This window comes from Ostrinia nubilalis, chromosome 11 (assembly GCF_963855985.1).
Source record: "Ostrinia nubilalis chromosome 11, ilOstNubi1.1, whole genome shotgun sequence".
NCBI classification, from domain to species: Eukaryota; Metazoa; Arthropoda; class Insecta; order Lepidoptera; family Crambidae; genus Ostrinia; species Ostrinia nubilalis.
This window is the reverse complement of record NC_087098.1, coordinates 6,789,438-6,809,236: the sequence shown is the minus strand read 5'-3', so window position 1 is coordinate 6,809,236 and position 19,799 is coordinate 6,789,438. Positions and strand designations below refer to the sequence as shown.

At 33.6% G+C, this 19,799-nt stretch overlaps 1 protein-coding gene across 2 annotated transcripts in view; it reads left to right on the top strand.

The window, feature by feature from the left end:
• The window catches only part of LOC135076121 (uncharacterized), a 39,703-nt gene extending 20,535 nt beyond the window's left edge, over positions 1–19,168 (top strand). For both annotated transcript variants that reach the window (XM_063970587.1, XM_063970586.1), the window contains 9 exons: positions 12,262–12,349; positions 12,592–12,705; positions 13,230–13,369; positions 14,251–14,487; positions 14,915–15,184; positions 15,662–15,758; positions 16,937–17,055; positions 17,860–17,931; positions 18,893–19,168. In XM_063970587.1, the coding sequence (XP_063826657.1) occupies positions 12,262–12,349; positions 12,592–12,705; positions 13,230–13,369; positions 14,251–14,487; positions 14,915–15,184; positions 15,662–15,758; positions 16,937–17,055; positions 17,860–17,931; positions 18,893–19,009 (1,254 nt within the window). In that variant the 3' untranslated portion in view covers positions 19,010–19,168. The remainder of the gene's footprint in view (positions 1–12,261; positions 12,350–12,591; positions 12,706–13,229; positions 13,370–14,250; positions 14,488–14,914; positions 15,185–15,661; positions 15,759–16,936; positions 17,056–17,859; positions 17,932–18,892) is intronic.
• Positions 19,169–19,799: the final 631 nt, after the last annotated feature.

Below are 19,799 nucleotides of genomic sequence, written 5' to 3'. Positions count from 1 at the left end.
GTTATGGGTAACATAAAGACAAACTTCCCGGGAAATCGGAATGCGTATGACAGCGGCTCCTGTTTCTGAGAAACCATTATATTATAATAATCAGACGTTTGGGGCAGGAAATGTAATTTATTTATTGCCAACCAACAATAAATGCATTAACTTACGGCCAAAAACCAGCACTAAGCAGATTTCAATATTCTTTTACGAGAATGACTTGTTTTTAGGGTTCCGTACACAAAGGGTGCCAAAGAAACCCTAATGTTAAGTCTTAGCAGGTGCTGCCCACTCGTCCATCTGTTAGCGGTATGTAGAGGTCAATCTTATGAATCGACAGACAGTTGACATTTTTGCAGAATGTGAACTTCTTTTGCCGCTTTATGAAATACAAAAAATAAACATTATGACTATTCCCACCTTTCGTTCTCACTGTTGCGCGCTGCCAATAGCCAAGATTTTGGATCAGGAAACTTGACCGTCGATAAAAACACATAGAGAGCGTTAAGGAAAAAAGTTAATAGATATAATGAAAACATATTACGGCGTTCAATCACGTACGATGGTACAGAACCCTTCGTGTGCGATTCCGACTCGCACTTGTCCGATTTTTATTTTCTCTACCGTTGTATTCGTTTTGCTAGAGAACGGGAGTCGTGCTCCGCTGGCTCAAATGTCAATCGCGAACATTTACTTATGACTCTCGGGAGTTGAACGTAAAAATATACCTTTTGCGAATGATGGATCAAGTTCTCGGGCAAATGGAGTGTTTGCATTATACCTAGACTATCGGTGATATCGGGTGAATTCGAGCTTACACGATATTTGTCAAAGAGACGTAGATACCCTAGGGACATTTCAATCTAAGTACAGAAAAAGTACAACATAAATATTTAATTCAAAGCCTATTAGTTACACGACACGGGATTTTTTAAATACAAAAAGATCCCAAAAAAAGTTTTTCCGGAATCGCTTTCAAACTATTTGTTTATTATACAGGGTGTTACTTTGCATTCTTGCCATATTTACAGAGGTTACTATACAGTGTGAGTCACGTTAAAGTGTACATATGAAAATAGATGAAACTAGACCTATTTTTATCGACAAAAAAAGAGGTCAAAAATTTTTTGAGATTTTTTTTAAATTTTTTATAGAATTTTTTTTCTTCCAATTACTTATTGTAAAGAAAACGTAATAACTTTTAAACTAAGCGGTATATCCTGATAAAATAAAAACAATAATAATGCTAAATAACAGGCAATACTAAAAAAATACATAAAATACACAAAAAAGGCCAAAAAATAATAAAAAATTATACTTTTTGAAAAAAATCTGCTTTTAAATTCGTGTTTTTTTGGTTATTTGATAAATTTCTCCAAAAAATGCCCCTATAACGGGTGTTTTTTATTACTTTGTATTATTCTCTATCGTATTACCTTCGTAAAATCAAAAATCGCATGTCTCTATTCCTATCACAACGTTTGCAATGATCGTGTGAACTAAGCCTTTCCGGGCGCGCCATTCAAAGCTTAGTTATCAACGAAACTGAAAATGGCTCTAGATTTGTAATTTTGATAAAGGCAAGTTAGATTTGAAATAAAAACAAAAGATTTCGAAGTAAAATAAGCATTTTAGTTAAAGTTAAAATTGTCTCTACCTGTAGCGGAGAATAATGTTGTGGCAGGCCTTTGTTCAAACGATCATAGCAAATGTTGTGATAGGGATAGAGACATGCGATTTTTGGTTTTACAAAGATAATACGATAGAGAATAATAAAAAGTAATAAAAACTACCTGTTATAGGGGCATTTTTTGGAGAAATTTATCAAATAACCAAAAAAACACGAATTTAAAAGCAGATTTTTTTCAAAAAGTATCATTTTTTATTATTTTTTGGCATTTTTTGTGTACTTTATGTATTTTTTTAGTATTGCCTGTTATTTAGCATTATTACTGTTTTTATTTTATCAGGATATACCGCTTAGTTTAAAAGTTATTACGTTTTCTTTGCAATAAGTAATTGGAAGAAAAAAAAATCTATAAAAAATTTTAAAAAAATCAAAAAAAAAATTTGACCTCTTTTTTGTCGATAAAAATAGGTTTAGTTTCATCTATTTTCATATGTACACTTTAACGTGACTCACACTGTATTACTGATACTGAACACAAATCCGTAAAAAAATAATGCCCGAAAAAAAATTTTTTTAATCTTGAGTATTTTATTTTATCGACAACTAGCTGACCCGGCGAACTTTGTTCCGCCTTAATGGCAATAAATAAGCAGATTTTTTTTATTTCGAACGGGATAAAAAGTATCCTATGTCCTTCTCCTGGCTCTAAACTACCTCCCTGACAATTTTCAGCTAAATCGGTTCAGCCGTTCTTGAGTTATAAGTGGAGTAACTAACACGACTTTCTTTTATATACAGGGTGGCCAAAACAGTGAGGTCTAAAAGAAAAATTTAGATTCCTTACATCAAGGTGTACCTAAATCACCCCCATGTATGTAATACGATTGTGCATCGTTTAGGAGATAGAGTTAATTTTGTGATATTTTCAAATTTTGTGACCTAGTAGGCTTTAAACATTTTTATCTTTTTTTTGGGTTGTCTTTTTTCAGATTTCTTTTTTTCGACAGATTTGTTATTAATTGCAGATGTTTGAAAAAAATAATCACCTTCCTATCTTTGATTCAAGATACAAAAGTTTTGCTAGAAACATTAAAATTATGCTTTTATCAGAACACTATCAAATTTTCAACTTACAAGTTTAAGTAAAAAAAAGAACTTCCATAGGTCCAAAACCATTTTAAAAACTGCGCCGTTTCCTGAACATTCATAATAATACAAAAAAACATGTACTTAATGGGCCACTATTTCCTGTAATCGGTCCACTAAAGTGGTAAGTCGGAGATTCCGTTACATGTTTTTGACTTTCTTAGAGTAAATTAATGTTGGGAATCCTCTAAGTTTACATTACGTAGAACAGATTTAGAGCAGTAACTGGACAGAACATGTTTTTATTCTCAACGAGGAAGCTCTTGCCCTTCATCACACCTGGCGGAAACTGATGATTAGGCTGAAGGTGGAAGGGAACTTCAACTACTAAGGAACTATGGCTTCCTACCTCCAAATTCCGGAACACATTGTTATTTTAAGTAAGTTTTAATGAACATAAACCAAATATCCCTCCTTCTTCTTCTCACTTTAGTAGGTATTTCAAGGGTAATAGTAAAATGTAACAACTGCCTCTGTCTTCAAGTGGTAAGAGGTAAGCTTCAGGGGTCCCGGGTTTGATTCCCAGTGGAGGTGAAATTTTCTGCTCGGTTTGGTTGGTGGTAGGGTTTGATCTAAGTCTGCCTGGCTAGCAACTCTATTTTCCCAAGTCTGTCACTATAAAAATAATGTTAATAGCATTACTGTATTCAGGCATTTGGAGGTAGGAAGCCATAGTTCCTTAGTAGTTGAAGTTCCCGTCCACCTTCAGCCTAATCATCAGTTTCCGCCAGGTGTGATGAAGGGCAAGAGCTTCCTCGTTGAGAATAAAAACATGTTCTGTCCAGTTACTGCTCTAAATCTGTTCTACGTAATGTAAACTTAGAGGATTCCCAATATTAATTCACTCTAAGAAAGTCAAAAACATGTAACGGAAACTCCGACTTACCACTTTAGTGGACCGATTACAGGAAATAGTGGCCCATTAAGTACATGTTTTTTTGTATTATTATGAATGTTCAGGAAACGGCGCAGTTTTTAAAATGGTTTTGGACCTATGGAAGTTCTTTTTTTTACTTAAACTTTTAAGTTGAAAATTTGATAGTGTTCTGATAAAAGCATAATTTTAATGTTTCTAGCAAAACTTTTGTATCTTGAATCAAAGATAGGAAGGTGATTATTTTTTTCAAACATCTGCAATTAATAACAAATCTGTCGAAAAAAAGAAATCTGAAAAAAGTCAACCCAAAAAAAAGATAAAAATGTTTAAAGCCTACTAGGTCACAAAATTTGAAAATATCACAAAATTAACTCTATCTCCTAAACGATGCACAATCGTATTACATACATGGGGGTGATTTAGGTACACCTCGATGTAAGGAATCTAAATTTTTCTTTTAGACCTCACTGTTTTGGCCACCCTGTATATAGATCTGTTAAACACACCACTAATTATCGTAACGCATGCACATCACTTGTTGGCGATGGCGATGGAGACTTTTTTACTTTTTATTGTATTTTTAAATATCTATTGTCTTTAAAATGTCTTTTTGACACTTGTAAAAAACTGAAAAATCCATCAAACACAAATCACGTTATAAATAATACAAAAATGACTGAAGTGTATTCAAACAACGAATAATTTAATCAAAATGGTGCTTGGAGTGTCTGCAAGACGTCTTAGACGAAATGCTTGATGACGTACCCTTAGCGTTACACCAAATGCTCTACTACCAGCAGGATGGTGCTCCCCTACAATAAGGACGTCAAGTGCGCGAATCATACGTTTGGTGAACAGTGGATTGGACGAGGGGTCCAGTAGCTTGGCCACCACGATCCTCGGACCTGACACCAATGGATTTTTGGAGTGACTTGAAACGACTGGTATGTGCAGAAGAGATAAACAGTGTAAACGCGTTACATGAAAGGATTGTTTTAGTGAAACTGTGATACAAAACGTTTATGTGTTGCGAAAACTAAAGCGAAAAACCTACGCTTCGCCGTGCTAGACTGTGCCTTCATCAGAACGGAGGACACTTTGAACACTTGCATCGCAGTACGTAAACTTTGTAAGTAGTAACTTATAAATAAATAATTAATTGTGAATAAGGTGATTTCATTTCATACTTAATTTATTAATTTGTAAAAATAGGGTACAATGTTGTAAATTAATTGAAACCCTATTAATTATTACGTATTTTTGACGGTCCTAAGCCCGTAAAGTAGAAAGGAAAATCTGAAATCAACTGAAGAGTATTTTAAAATAGTTATTATGACTGGATAAAAAGGCTGGTACCCAGAGCCATAAAATAAAGAACTAGGCCACGCCCACTAGGTTTATTCCACTTGCACCTGTAGAACGTGCGAGACAAAATTGGTTTATTCCAATTTGTACTGAAAAACCAAATTTACTAAAATCTTAGTGTACTTTCTTTATGGGAGTCTCTTGTTTATCTTAAATAATAGGTATTGTTACCTACTTTTATCTCTGTGAATATGGCAAGAATGCAAAGTAACACGGTGTATTTACTGTCACATATAATCATCAATAGCTGTATCGACGCAATCTTCCCATTGTGAGTAGAACTAACGTGGCTATAATAACAACGTGTCGCAACAATTGCGAGGTTCAAAATAATCGTGAATAGTAATTGTCGGTAACCGCCACAATGGATTGCATAACCGACGAGTCGGTCAATGGCAAAACTGCATAATTTTTCATGCAATTATGTACAGATATTGTAATGTTTTCCCTTTTTATTCCCATCTAAAACGTTGTGATATCATAGAAACCGAATGACCAATAAACTGATATAACTACATACTTTCCTTTAGCTTCAACCTGTGCTTCAACGTAGTTGGGTAACATCTTTAACGTTCCTTTTATGAGCATCTCACTATGCAATACGCTTCTTACCTCAACTCCATTATGTAAATGTTTAAGAAATAATATTAAATATATTTAACTTAAAGTGAAGGCGTGACGTTGTCTGTTTGTGTGTGAAAACGTTGATATTGTAAGTTGATATTGTAAGTTGATATGCACCACCTAACTTTGACCGTAACTGTTTGTTAAACAGATTTTTGACGTTTGTTAAATTATGTAGTTAAAGTAAGATGGTGCAACTTAGCCCAAAACATCAGTTACAAGATAAAGTAAAGACCTTTTTTATGAAAATGGATTACTACCACATCCGATACTGTTGCTAAGGAAATGGGACAAGGGTAACTTTTAATCCGGGAAAACACACAGATGCTGAGGGATGTGTGGTCATCACGCTTTGTAACGAATCGATATCCACGTGAGTGGAGAAACGTGACCAACGTCGGTCAAACATTTTTGAAAATAAGCAACACTTTACATCTTTAGGGTACAGTTGAAAATTAATTGACAAAATTAAGAATGAATTTTGAAGAACAGATGTATTGCAGACTATACAAGGCTCGTACAAGTTATACCACACGTAAGAACTTCTACATAATTCGCTTTCTAAAGTGATAACATTGTCTTTTGTTAGAACGATTCATATTATTTTAGTAGAATTTGTGCTCCGTGTACAAACTTATTGCGAGTTGATTGAAGTTGCCAAGTCGTAACTTTCGACTTGGTAAGTTGTATACATGACTGACTTTCAACTGCTAGTGATGTTTAGTTGAAGAAAACTTACGTTTACGTGATTTTCTTGAAATTTCAGTCGTGTATACTTTAAGGTATGAAAACATTTTGATGCAAATGACTTTAAAGGAAGTAAATATACATTTAATACATGACTGGTTAATTTTTTGATCTACAAAAAGTATTTGTTATAAAATAAATTTCCATTGAAATCATATTATCAAAGTCAGTCATGTTGTTTCCGAATGTTATGTAAATTAATCCAGCTGCCAATCTGTTTTATAACTGACATATACTCGTACTACAAAAACTCTTCTTTTATCTAGAATGATTGGAAGAATAACTATGTATTTTACGCAATAACAACATCACCTTTGTTCTTACTTACGTACGTTGCGTGATGTAGTTATTACCTATCTAAGTAAGTACTCATAGGTAGGTACAATTATTTATTACATGACCTGTCACACTATAGCGTACTTTTAAGACAAATCAGCAGAAATCTATTAATAAGTGAATTCTGATCGTCACAGCAAATTCGATATCGTTATTATTTTTCCCAGGAAAATTAAGCTGAACTATTTCTTTTATTTTTAGTACTCCTCAATGTACGAAAACGGCACGCTAAGCTGAACCACTTTGGCATCTTAGCTGGCTACATGTAGAGTATCTTTTAAATCTTTTACTCAGTGTCGGTATAAGTAGGTGTCGTAAACACTTGTGACCTAAAACTTACAAACCCGGTCAAAGTTGCATCCGGAAGTGGACAAAACTTAATCCTTGGACAGTGTAATTTGCAAACTGGGTTTATACTGCTTTGCACTTCCCACTTAAACTGAGAAGTGCAACTTACACATAGCTATGAAAGCTTAGTGTAAATATTTTGGTTCAAAACTAACATGGAATTGCTTTTTCTGCGTGCTGTGTTATTGTGTGTAACATAGACTTGTTTAATTTAAGTATCTAAGGCTTAAAATTAATAATAATTGACTTAGGTAATTGAAAGGATTTATTGTCAGGTCATTACATTAATCAGATAAATATTTAAAAAACATGTCATCGTAAAAGGACCTTTTCTTCAATCTAAGTGAAAACAGATGAGATTTATGTATCACATTTAATAATCGTAGCAAAAATGTTTCTCCATATTTTTTCTTAATCTATGTATAAGTGATGTCATTGTAACTAGTTTACTTAAATCTTAAAAAATCTTAAAATTACTACTAAAGTGCTGTTACAGTTGAGTTAAACGCCAATTGGAACTGAATTTGCATCCTACCAGTAAATTCAGTAGTGATTGCACAAACAACCGGGCTGTCAGTTTGCGCAAGTACGCGATAGATAGTAAAAACCAATAAATCAATTATTCCCAACGCAGTTTGTCATCAAATACAGTTTTGTGATATGCAAATAAAACAATATCGGAATCCGATCAACTGTTCCAATTTGTAAATCGATTTTTTGTGGAGAAGCAAATTAAAAAAGGATTTAACTGACCATAAATATCCAATCACCGAAAACATGTTAAATATGCATGAAATATCCATATATGTCAATATGTATTCACTCATGTCAAGTTCATATCCGGAGCTGCCAATTAAGCTTCTGAATTTAATTAACAATTCAATTTTTGCTAGCTCACTTAATTTAATATGTAACATAAATAATATACTCTTATTTTTTGCATCATATCGAACAAGGTTTAAAAATAAACAACCTCGAATGTACCAGTAATAACGTACAAAACGCAGTGATTATTATAATGCACTAGTTTATAATCGGAGTATGACCACAAGTAAAAGAAAACAGTAGTAGGTACGTCTTTATACTTAGTAATTTGATTTCGCAATAGTGCAAGTGAGCTTGTATGTGACGCCACCAGTACATGACAATGTTTATCAAAACTACCTTACTTAGAATAATTATATTTCTTGCCTTGTCTTAAATACCATCAACCATCTTACAAGCAACATAATCTGAGAATTTGTGTCACATACGCGCAATACTATACGTGCAAACTCAAGGCGCTACGTAAAGCTGTTTTACTATCATCTTTTACTATGGTGCAACTACTAATGGCGCAACTTACACTGTTATTACGCGGTAAGATTCCATGATTCATTAATACGTTACGGTAACGACTAATACGTTGTGTTGTGACGTTAGCACTTAAACAGTTCTAGTAACGACGATTTCCATTTGCAGATCATAATGATTAAATTCCAGTGCGTAGAGTCGGTAGAGTTACAGCTAATTGCTATAATTGAGTGGCATAAACAAATAAACAACTTCAAGTGCAATAATAACCTATTAACGTACAAAGTTAAAGAACAAAATTGCACAAGTTACTTTATCATTTAGGTTGATGGCGGAAATATCTCGGTTATAATTTATTGCATATGCATTATCTAGTACACTCTAGTTAGCCTTTGAATAATTTGACAGGTGGACACGCCCTGGTACCTACGCTTAAAAATAATATTTGACGGATATAGTAACTGTAGCGTTTGAAATAATAATGGATCCTTTAGAAGCTTAGCACAAATCTTGTCTCCCCAAATATCTCTTTTTTGTGACAACATGGTTCCAGATTACAATCCCAACTAATATTATAAATGCGAAAGTAACTCTGTCTGTCTGTCTGTCTGTTACGCTTTCCCGCTTAAACCTCGCAACCGATTTTGATGAAATTTGGCATAGAGATAGTTTGAGTCCCGGGAAAGAACATAGGATAGTTTTTATCCCGGTTTTTGAAACAGGGACGCGCGCGATAAAGTTTTTCTGTGACAGACAAAATTCCACGCGGGCGAAGCCGCGGGCGGAAAGCTAGTTATATCTAATGATGGATGGACGTTTTTGGGTTCACAAAATCTTCCTAGTTCAATGGCTCAAATTAAATGTGATATTTTATTCGCACTTTTTATACTTATAGCAGTTAGTTCTGTTACATAATAATTATAGAATAATGAGATAAAAATATAATAAAAAATACCTTCTTCATAATCAATGTAACAAAAATAAGTATGAAGGCTAGTTTTCTTTTCGATCTTTGAATATAGAAAACGTTTTGGCTTCATTCGCTGGCTCGTAAGGCTGTTGGATGAACGCACAAATTAAACTCGTAAGGGGCGTACAAACCTTCACATTCAATGTAAATTAATTCTTACAATGAAGTTCATGTTTACATGTACCACTCCTTTAACAATGCTACTGTCAACCAACGTTTTTAGAGACTCCAAACTAAGTGGGTAATGTTAAGTGTGAAATACCTACCTATCTACGCGTCTTTGCCTAAAATTATTGTTTCTTAAGAACCTCACGATTTATTTTTCTCAAGGTAAAGATTAATCTGTAATTTCTCAACTGTTTATAAAAGGAGAGAGTTCTTTTTAAGCCATGAATTCAGTCTGTCTAGATTCAATATGGTATCGTAGATCTAAATTATGGAATGGGTGATAAAAATAACGTCATATGAATCTATTGAAACTAAGAACTAAAACTACTTAGACATAAAAATCAAATAAATAATGTAATGGTTGACATAAAAATATGAAGGATGAATCAAAATGTTGTATTTGGCTTATATGAACCAACTATGATGAAATACCTAATAGATAATTACCCAATACGTCGATCAAACAGATACTAAATTAGTGTAATAATTAGCTACGCCAAAATGCATTATCTGTTCAGGTAACTCGTAACTAACTAATAGCAAATTCATCGTATAAGTAATTATATTTGGTTGCAATATTAATTTCCCTATTGGGATTCGCAGCATTAGAAGGAACAGCTAAATCAAAGGAATTACGTTAGGTCCCACCACTTTTTGTTCACAATTTTATTAATGTTAAGAAGAGGGCTTGTGGTTTAGGTAGGTACTTTTATTTGATATAGGTAGGTACTTGTTATCAAATTTGAATTTAATAAAAATATAGTATACCGTAATTTCAGAATTTGATGACGTCAACATGTTTTTTTTTTGTTTTAAAAAAAATATATAAATGATAAAACTTTCAATGTTGGTGTAGAAGGGGCTGTTGTTTTTCTTTGAACTATGATCAGAAGCACTTCGGCCAATAATATTACATAACACAAAGGCTCAGGAACTTATATTATTACCAATAATGGGTAGCCTGGAGCAACAGGTCACCTCACTACTGATTTATATTAATAAGAAAGTTTAGGTGATGGCGCATCGCAAGTGATTAACAACAGTCCATTTCAAAGCTTAACAAAACCAAATTGATAAGGTTAAAACAATATTAATTTATTAGTTATTTTAAAACATGCTTTGGGAAGTAAAAACTTTTGGTTGATATGAGTAAAAGTTTGTACCTTTATTATTTCAGTTGCCTCATTTTCATAAATTATTAAGTTTTACTAACGATTGGTTAGGTATATTATGTAATCAAATCAATGCAATGAAGATTGCAAAGAAAAAACAATGATCTTCAACAAAAAAGTGACGGGTAAAAATTATAGTATTATTCCACGATCTCAAAGAGCAAAAAACTTAATAAAGGTACGTGCGCAAGTCGGGAAAAAAACGACTTGTTTTGATGTTGCAAATCTACAATGTGTACTCACCTTATCTACTTAACTACAGCGTTTGTTGTCGGATTGACTAATGGCAAAATATACTTTGCCAAAACGCTTCCACTTTCTCGTGTTGTCTCTATTAACTTCCTTGGGTCAGCAAACTCTGCATTTTCCTTTTAGTTCCTTGACTTCTCAAATACCTAATTAACTACGAGAACATCGTATGAAACAAGAGCTAAGTTATTCAAGATGTCGAGATTAATAGTTCTTTTTCTTTTTCGGAATTCTGACATTGAGTTATTCATAATATCCAAACTATCGAATGAGCTAGTTTTATGTTATTAATACTAAGTAATAACTTATATTTCCATCAGAAAATACGTATACAACTGTGGTCTTTTAAGGCTGCTTTGGGTTTTTACCCGCAACATCAATAGTTCAAGGATTCATTATACAAAAAACCTTTATTTCATTTCGGAACCACCAAGCATTATTCAAAAGACAGCAACACACAAAAACTGTAATTAACTACTTGGAAAGTCTCCAAACGAAAATAATTTAGATGAAATGCTGCAAATTTGTGATGGAAGCTGTCTCATAATAGCAACACCAGATGGCTCTAACGTGCCGCGAGGTGCAGTCAAGTCAAAATTAGACTATAAATAAATCGAGTCACTTACATTTTGTTTACTACTTAGATGAAGTTTGCCTGTTCCAAGTGAGCGCTCTTTAATGCATCTTTGCATTAAGGAACGGTACTTGCGGACTGACATCTCAGTAGATTAGAGATACATCAAGTTTTAAGTACGTAACTTACTGCAGTCGTGACCTTTAAATAACTCAGAACACATTATAGTGCATTCACACCAAAGTTTTTACTGTGGACGTATTTCAAAAGATGACATTAAGCAAGTTTTTATAATAATTTATTGTCAGTTGTAAATGTTGCTCGTGTCATTAAAACATATTTTTATCATAATTAATAAAGAACACTTATATCAACAGTAGAGGACTTGGATTGATATTCATCGTTCATAAATATCATTCACTTTTTACTACTTACACAAAAGCTGAACGTAAAAAATTATTGTCTCAGTTTACGAGTTAACTTTACTAAGAATTAACTACAGTAAAGACTCACTAGAGCCACGAAGCTGCATCACTCACTACATCAAAGCAACGAAAACTATTATACGAACATTTAAAAAAACAATTTCGACGGGTGCGAGGTTTCTCCCTCAGTTTATGTAAAACAGTCAGTTGAACAACACAAAGGGAACGCCACTCCACAAATTAAACTCCAGTGATTGTTAACTTTGGCGGAGGAAATGAAACATTTTGAGAGACAAAACACAAGGGCTCCCTTAAATCAACCATGGTAAATAATAATTTAATTTGTTCACAGGCCCCCCAATGGATTACCTTCAATGACGGCAAATTGGGGGTCAATTTCGGCGGTTATCATGCGGCAGTCGGCATCGGTGGCATATTAGGTAAACATTTTCAATATTTCATTGGCTAAAAAGCGTATTTGATTTTGTAACATCAACAAAGCAAGTTTGAAATTGAGCCCTTATTAATTTGTTGTTACATTATTAGTGATTAGAAATTATCGTTTTTGTTTATATTTACGAACTATCCATGAGGATAATTTAGAATTTCCATTCCAATTAATTTACAAAAGAGGTATATTAAATTAAAAGGTTTTTTAAATTTCATGTTACGGTAATTTCAGGTCAAAATGGAAGCTCGTCTGGTAGCGGGCTCTTCGCAGAGGCTGGGACACCCTACGGTCAAGCGGCACATGCTGGCTTCGGGGGTTCAATGAATTCTGATGGTCGACCAGTTGGTAAATACGTTTTCTTTGATTTCTCTTGACATTCAATGGTTTCAAGCACACAAATTGGCAATTTGAGATCATTTCACTAAAGTTCCATTTTAATTCAGTAAAATTTTCTTCAACAAAACTTTAGATTACTCCCACGTAATGTTTGTATTAAACTTGAGGGCTTTAGAAATGTTTAGAATAACCTTTAAAGCTACCTATTAAAGAAAAGGTTAAGTAGGATATAAAATCAAAGAGATTTAATCAACAATAGGAAGTATTCATACTGTCTGTATTTACATGATAATGAACGCCTATTGTCTCTGGATAGCGTAATAATGAAATTGGATTTACACTTAAACACGAACTTTATTCTAACGTCTGAGTAATTAAATAGGCCTAAATACAGCACCTAGCAGCACTTGATTATCTCAACGACTAATTTTAGTCACATTTTCAGACGTAATTCTCATTAGTAGCTCTTAACAAAGCGTTTATTGAAAGATACAGAAATAACGTAGATTTTCTTTAATATGCCTATGTCTTAGGTGGTCTCTTCGCTGGAGCAACAGCTGGAAACAAAATTACCGCGCAAGCTGGTATCGGCGGCGCAGTGAATGGAAATAAAGTGCAAGGGAACGGTTTCGCATCAGCTCAAGCAGGCAACCAATTTGCCTCATCAGGACTGGTAGGTGACAAAGAAGCATCTCAGAAGCGAAAAGAAGAGAGGAGAAAGCGCAAAGAACAGAAAAAAACAAAGCGTGTTAACGAAAAGAAATATTAACTGGTGCTGGACTATAATATAAACTTTAAAGTTACTAAATTTAATAAGATGTTGCAGTTCTGTAATTCTGTAATGTCCGTAATACTCAATGTTTCTAATAAACGTGATGGTAGTTTGTGAAATTATTTTGTTAATCCAGTGGTTTTGGAGAGGGTGGGAGGGATTTTTGTTACCATTCAAGTGGGCACACTTTACAGAAACTAAGACTAACAACTATGTTTACAAAAATTTTAAAACTGAAAATTTCATTATTCTGGAAAATAATGGAAGTACAAGGAGATGACTCTCCCAGAAGAATTCATCTGTGAGAAGATGCACCATGTCCAAATCTCAACTCATTTTTTGGACACAGTCTGGCGATAAGGAATCACGAAAACCCCTTTCCCTTAATCTTTCAATACTTTTTTTCTGACTGTTATTATTTTGCTTTTTCTATTGGTCTTAACTCAAGGTTTTTGTGTAAACAAGAACAAAATCTACTCGTGTGTAGGTATATTATGTGTGTTCGTTTTTCACTGTATTAATTATAATCATTGTTTTCCTTACTAAAACAAATCATCGTGTCATTGCCACAAGACATGGATACAATGTTCATGTTAAATGGTATTTTGGATATAAGGTAACAAGTATAATAATAAATATAAGCATGCTGATCGTTATGGGGAAATGTTCAGATATTTTCATCGACTCGTGCATGAGCGCATGTTTGCATGAATTATGTACGTACTTGATGCCTTTACATTAATTTTACTTATAAGGTATTACAAATATCAAATTTATTACAGGGAGGAGATGCTTCTGGTGCTGGTGCAAACGGATTTACCTTTTCTGGAACTAATTCCTTCCTTGGAGGAACTAAAGGAAAAGTCGATACTGTAGAAGTGAAACCTCTGCCAGATCAAACAAACGTCAAAAAAGTTCACAAAGAATTTAAACTTGATTCTGCAAACGAAGTCAACTTTGTTCCTTTGGCAGCTGATAAACCATCTGTAGAAGAACAAACACCAGTCGTAGTTAAGGAAGTGAGTTATTTGTTTCAGCCCACAAACTATAGAACGGGCAGTTATTTCAATAATTACCTTGACAGTGTTATGAATATCCGATTTAGAATGCCACATGTTGAGTATAGACTGCAGACACAGTGGCGGAGACCACAATTGAATAGTATTTACAGAAGTCCTCAGGTTGGTCGGTGACACTTATTTAGTTATGTGTACAAAATGTGGCTACAAGACAGACTGGCAGCCATTCACGATCCATCATTGTGCACAGAAACCTACTTCAGTCAGTTAAACGTATTTTGTTGTAAAGTAACCTCAAATGTTCATCGTCATCTGTATATGTTATCCAGCAGACCCGGATAATTGCACAAATTTGTGTTCACCAATTATTTGATTATAATTAACTTAAAGTAAGTTTACTGAGTAACATCGTCCTACAAATTTGCAGACCACCTACGTGCAGACACCACCTCAGGTAGTGGAAAAGCACGTATACAAACACACCAAGCCTCGCCACCACCTTCGTAAGATCGCGTACGTTGGAGGCGATGTAGCCGTAGCTCAGCCTCAACCAGCTATCCAGAAAAGGATTGATGTTGGAGTAGAAGCAAACGCTGGAGCAGCAGCTGATGTTGGAGCTGGTGGAAACGCTGGACAGGTTTACACGAAACAAGTGACGTTCCAGCGGAATCCCAACTTCTTCGCGGATATTTTCAATGTAAGTATATTACAAAATTTGTTTAAGCATGCAATTATCCAATCAAAAGGAATCTAATAATTAAAATCTTGCTGTGACCAGAATTTGTTATAACTTAATTAGAAGTCTGCGATTCCTTCTGTGTGTCATATTGATAGTGAAATTAACTACACATAGCTTACCTCCAAAAATACGTAAACAGGAATCAATACCCGTACTTCAATATTATTAATGTTATCTATCTCTATCAGCATATTTTGCCACATGTTATCCAGTAAATAAATAATACCATCTAACACAGCTACACAATTCGCTCTCATCGAGTAGCAAAAGCATATAAATACAATGTCTAATCTAAAACCGTATTAAGGAAATAGGCACAGAGCTGAAATTGGACCCAAATTTTCAATGATCTCTCCGTTCATAATCGAGGACAACACCGTAAAAGACAATAGCGAAATAAACGGAAATTGTTGTAACGTTTCATTTAATCCACAGATCCCTATTTCAACCCTGAAAGCGGTGGGCAATTTCCTTGGAAACGCCGCCGGCAGTACCAACGTTTCGGTTCAGAAGTCGGCCTCTATCCACACAGGTGCTCACGGTTATTATTAGATACAATAGACCTAAGATTCTAAGCTGATTAGTCTAAGTTAATTTTATATTCTTTACGTTTTTGTAAAATAAAGATTGATAGAACGTGATTTTATTATGATTGCTTCAAGTAAAAATAGCTTAAACAGTTTTCTACTGTGCATTTTAAGCTCTGCATTTTACAAAGAAACCGTTAAGACTTTGCTCCCTATTTTTCCATCTGATAATTTTCAAAGATTGTTTTACCAAAAGATTATCAATAACTTGGTGATTCAAATCGGTAGCCAAAATCATACCTAATTTTAAAGAAGTTAAATGGAGTTAATGATAAAATAATAATGAGATTACGGATCAACTTCATTTGATTAAAATATGAAATTACTGCAGAACATAAAAATAATGTAAAGTGATCAAAATAAAAGAAAGTAGAAAAAACCGTTTAGGCCTCCCTAAATAAAAGTAGGTAAAGCCCTGTATGCGAAAATAAATTCCAAATTGTATTTTTTTTGCTTATTCCGATATCAGTCGATAGTTTGGAAACTATTTCGCGTGAATTTCCTGTAATTGTGTTGCACGATTCCCGCGAAACGCATGTATTCATACCCATTTTATAGCAGAGAGATAAGGACCACAAAACGACCCAGTGGGAGCGTTCAGAGATAATCTTGCAGCTTCGTTGCCCTCATAATACCAATGATACTCTAGCTTTACGGTATCACCTATAATGTTTTTATTTTTTATGATCGGCTCAATAGGTAAGACTGTAAACTTCAAACGAAAAAGATTGGAGCATCATCCTTATCTAATTTATTTATCGCTACACACTACACGTCCATTTGAATGTTATTAAACGTCATCTTTACTTACTGAGTTCAAATTGTCAATAACTATTCTAATCTTTCTGTTATCGTTCTCATATTCTACTAAAATGTTACGTTTGCCTATATTCTTTCGCAAACGAATTTTGTAACTAAAAACCATGGATGATTGCACAGTCAACCGCACATCAGAAATTGAATTTTTGTTGTTTAATCGCATAAAAAAAAGACAAGAAAAAAGTACGAAAGAAAATAATTACAAGTTACAACGCCTGAATGGTGTGCTGTGGTCTGTGCTATTCTTATTTTTAAGCATTGTTCTTCACAGCATGTTACTGACCCATTTTGTTCATTCCCCAAGCTGCCGACTCAGACTTGATATCTGCCAAGCATGCAGTACCATCATCCCTATCAACATCAGCTGCGCATGTGTCAGTCGAAACACCAAACGTGTCTAGAGTCATAGACGACATTTTGGCAGTAAGTTCATCATCATCTAATTTCCACACAATTTTGGCTTCTAACCTCATAATTATAATGCTTTCTATTTATTCAGCTTATAACCTTATTTCCTTATAATTAATCATTTATTATATTATTTGAAAATTTTAAGCTTTTACAGTAAGTATTTTATGTGTATTGTATTATTTACAATTCCTGTGCTGTGCTTAATATTATTTACTTTTTTTAATATTACTATAACCATTATATTATATTTTTATGCAATACATTTTGTTTTTGTTGGTATTGGGATGTTGTTTTCGTTTCTGTGGTGTTTTTCAAGTCCCAATTTTTTTTAATGCGTGTTGGCACAAAGTTTACGGTTAAGGTAAGAATTGGACTAAATAAATAGATAAAATATCAAGCTGGATTTGGTGTTTTTAACATAGTAACTATGTAAATACATAATTTACTCTTGATTTTATAAGTAGTAACTAGCGGAAGGTGAGTGAAAGGGTGAGTTTAACTTTTTAATACTTATTAAAAGTTATACCTTTTAAATTATTCTCCTTGGATGTGAAATTGTCTATTTACAAAATAAAGTGTTGATTTTAGAACCAACGTGTAAAAGTTGATTTTATCACGTCTGACTGTTAAATTCAAATGGCGTTTACTTTAATTACTTTTCTTTGTTGTTAAAATTGGATATTGTGTCATATTTAGACTTGTTCATTATTATGTCTCATTTATAAATATTTTTGTTCAGACCCTAAATACATTAAATTACCTTGTTTACGAGGGCAAAAACCTTCTTTAGAAAATTAACGTTGTTTTGTATTTTAGATACCAATTAACACCCTCGGTGCTGTAAACAAGTTCCTCGAAAACAACGTGCCTGCCAAGAAATCTGTACAGGTTAGCATTAATTTGGTTTTAATTATTCTTTTTCAACCGACTTCAAAAAAGGAGGAGGTTCTCAATTCGACCCGTATGTTTTTTTTTTTTCTATGTTTGTTACGCGATAACTCCGCCAATTACGAACCGATTTGAACAAATCTTTTTTCGGCGTATAGGTAATACCTCAAGGGTGGTCCCATTTAAATTTAATAATAGAAAAAACAACCCCCAAGGGTGGAAAATTGGGGATGAACTTTTTTATACGCAATATCTCCGCCGATTATAAATCAATTTGAACGATTATTTTTTTGTTGAATAGGTATTATCAAAAGGGTGGTTTCATGCGAATTTGAAGAAAATATTTCACCCCCAAGGGTGGAAAATTGGGGATGAACTTTTTTATACGCAATATTTTTAATTATTAGTTTTTTTTTGTGTTCACGCATTTGAAGTCGGTTTTATTTTTTTAAAAAGTTAATTATGTTTTATGATTTTTGTTAATTAGTTACGAAAATAAGTTAACATCTTTGGATAAAATTTACACTACATACAGTCAGCGTCAAATAGTTCGTGACACCCAAAGTAGCCAAAAATTTGACAACATAATCTTATTCCAATTGTAACACAGACGTGTTGCGAACTTTTTGGCAACTTTGAACTATTGACGCTGACTATACCTACATACAATCATACCAGAACAAACTGAAATAATATGTATTTTTAAAAGCGTGCACCAACACATAGGCATAGGTACCTACACATATTGTGATTATGAATTGTATTAATAAAATTATTTATTGCATTATTCGTTGATTGAATCCATGACTTATGGCGCAGCAGTTCGGCATAGAAACCACCAGTCCGAAGACGCAAATTATGTCATTCAAAATTCTTTAATTTTCTCATCTTATTCTGGATGTACCTACATCAGTCCTTTAAAATTTTATTTATTTTGTAATATATTTTATTTGGTTCACAGGTTTCAGAAGATGGAACTGCAAGAGTCCGCCGGGGTCCTCACGGCAGAAGACGGGGCAACAAAGTTGTTATCGTCGAACAAGAAACAACAAAATCTGAAACCGCAGAATCCCACTAAAATTCACAAATTAATATTGTATTACTCTATTTACTAGATAGTTAGGTATATTTTACTGTAGATTTTGTAGTTATACAAAATATTCTAAAAGTTTGTACAAAGACTTAGTTAAGGATACCCAATATACAAGATTTTAAAATAAACTTTTTGTGTTACGAACTTATTTACTTATTTCTAAAATACGAACAATGTAGGTACATACCTGACCCAATAAAACGCAAACTTTTCCAATTCTTTAATTTATTCGTGTGCACAGTACAAGTATATCTTTAACCTTTTTTAACACTCTTCTTATCATTTGAAATCATGACAGTAAGTTGTATACATAATATTGTTTCATTTGCGTTAAAAAGACTTATTAGCCAATGATTTAATCCCATTTCTCTCATTGGTAACCTAGCAAGTCTATCGATTTTGCTTACGTCAATCTTGTTATAAACTAAAGTGCCTTTCTTAATCGTGCACGTTTTTTGGTCATATTTGGCATTTATTGCTCCCAAAATTAGCTTCACAATAATATGACTACATGTGAATTTCATGTCATTAGCACGATGAAATTTTCCATCGCCAGCATCGACTTTTACTTTGAGTCTCCAAAGATATCCCACAAGATCTGTTTTTATTGTTACATTGCCGTCAATTAACACTCCATGGCTTTCTCTGTAAAGTCTATTTTCGCAATCAACGATTGGCGGAACTCTCAAGGGTGGGTCCGTGTTTGCGCATAATTCAATATTCTTCACAGTTGATACATATTGGTAACTTAATTTTATTTGAATAAGTATAAAAA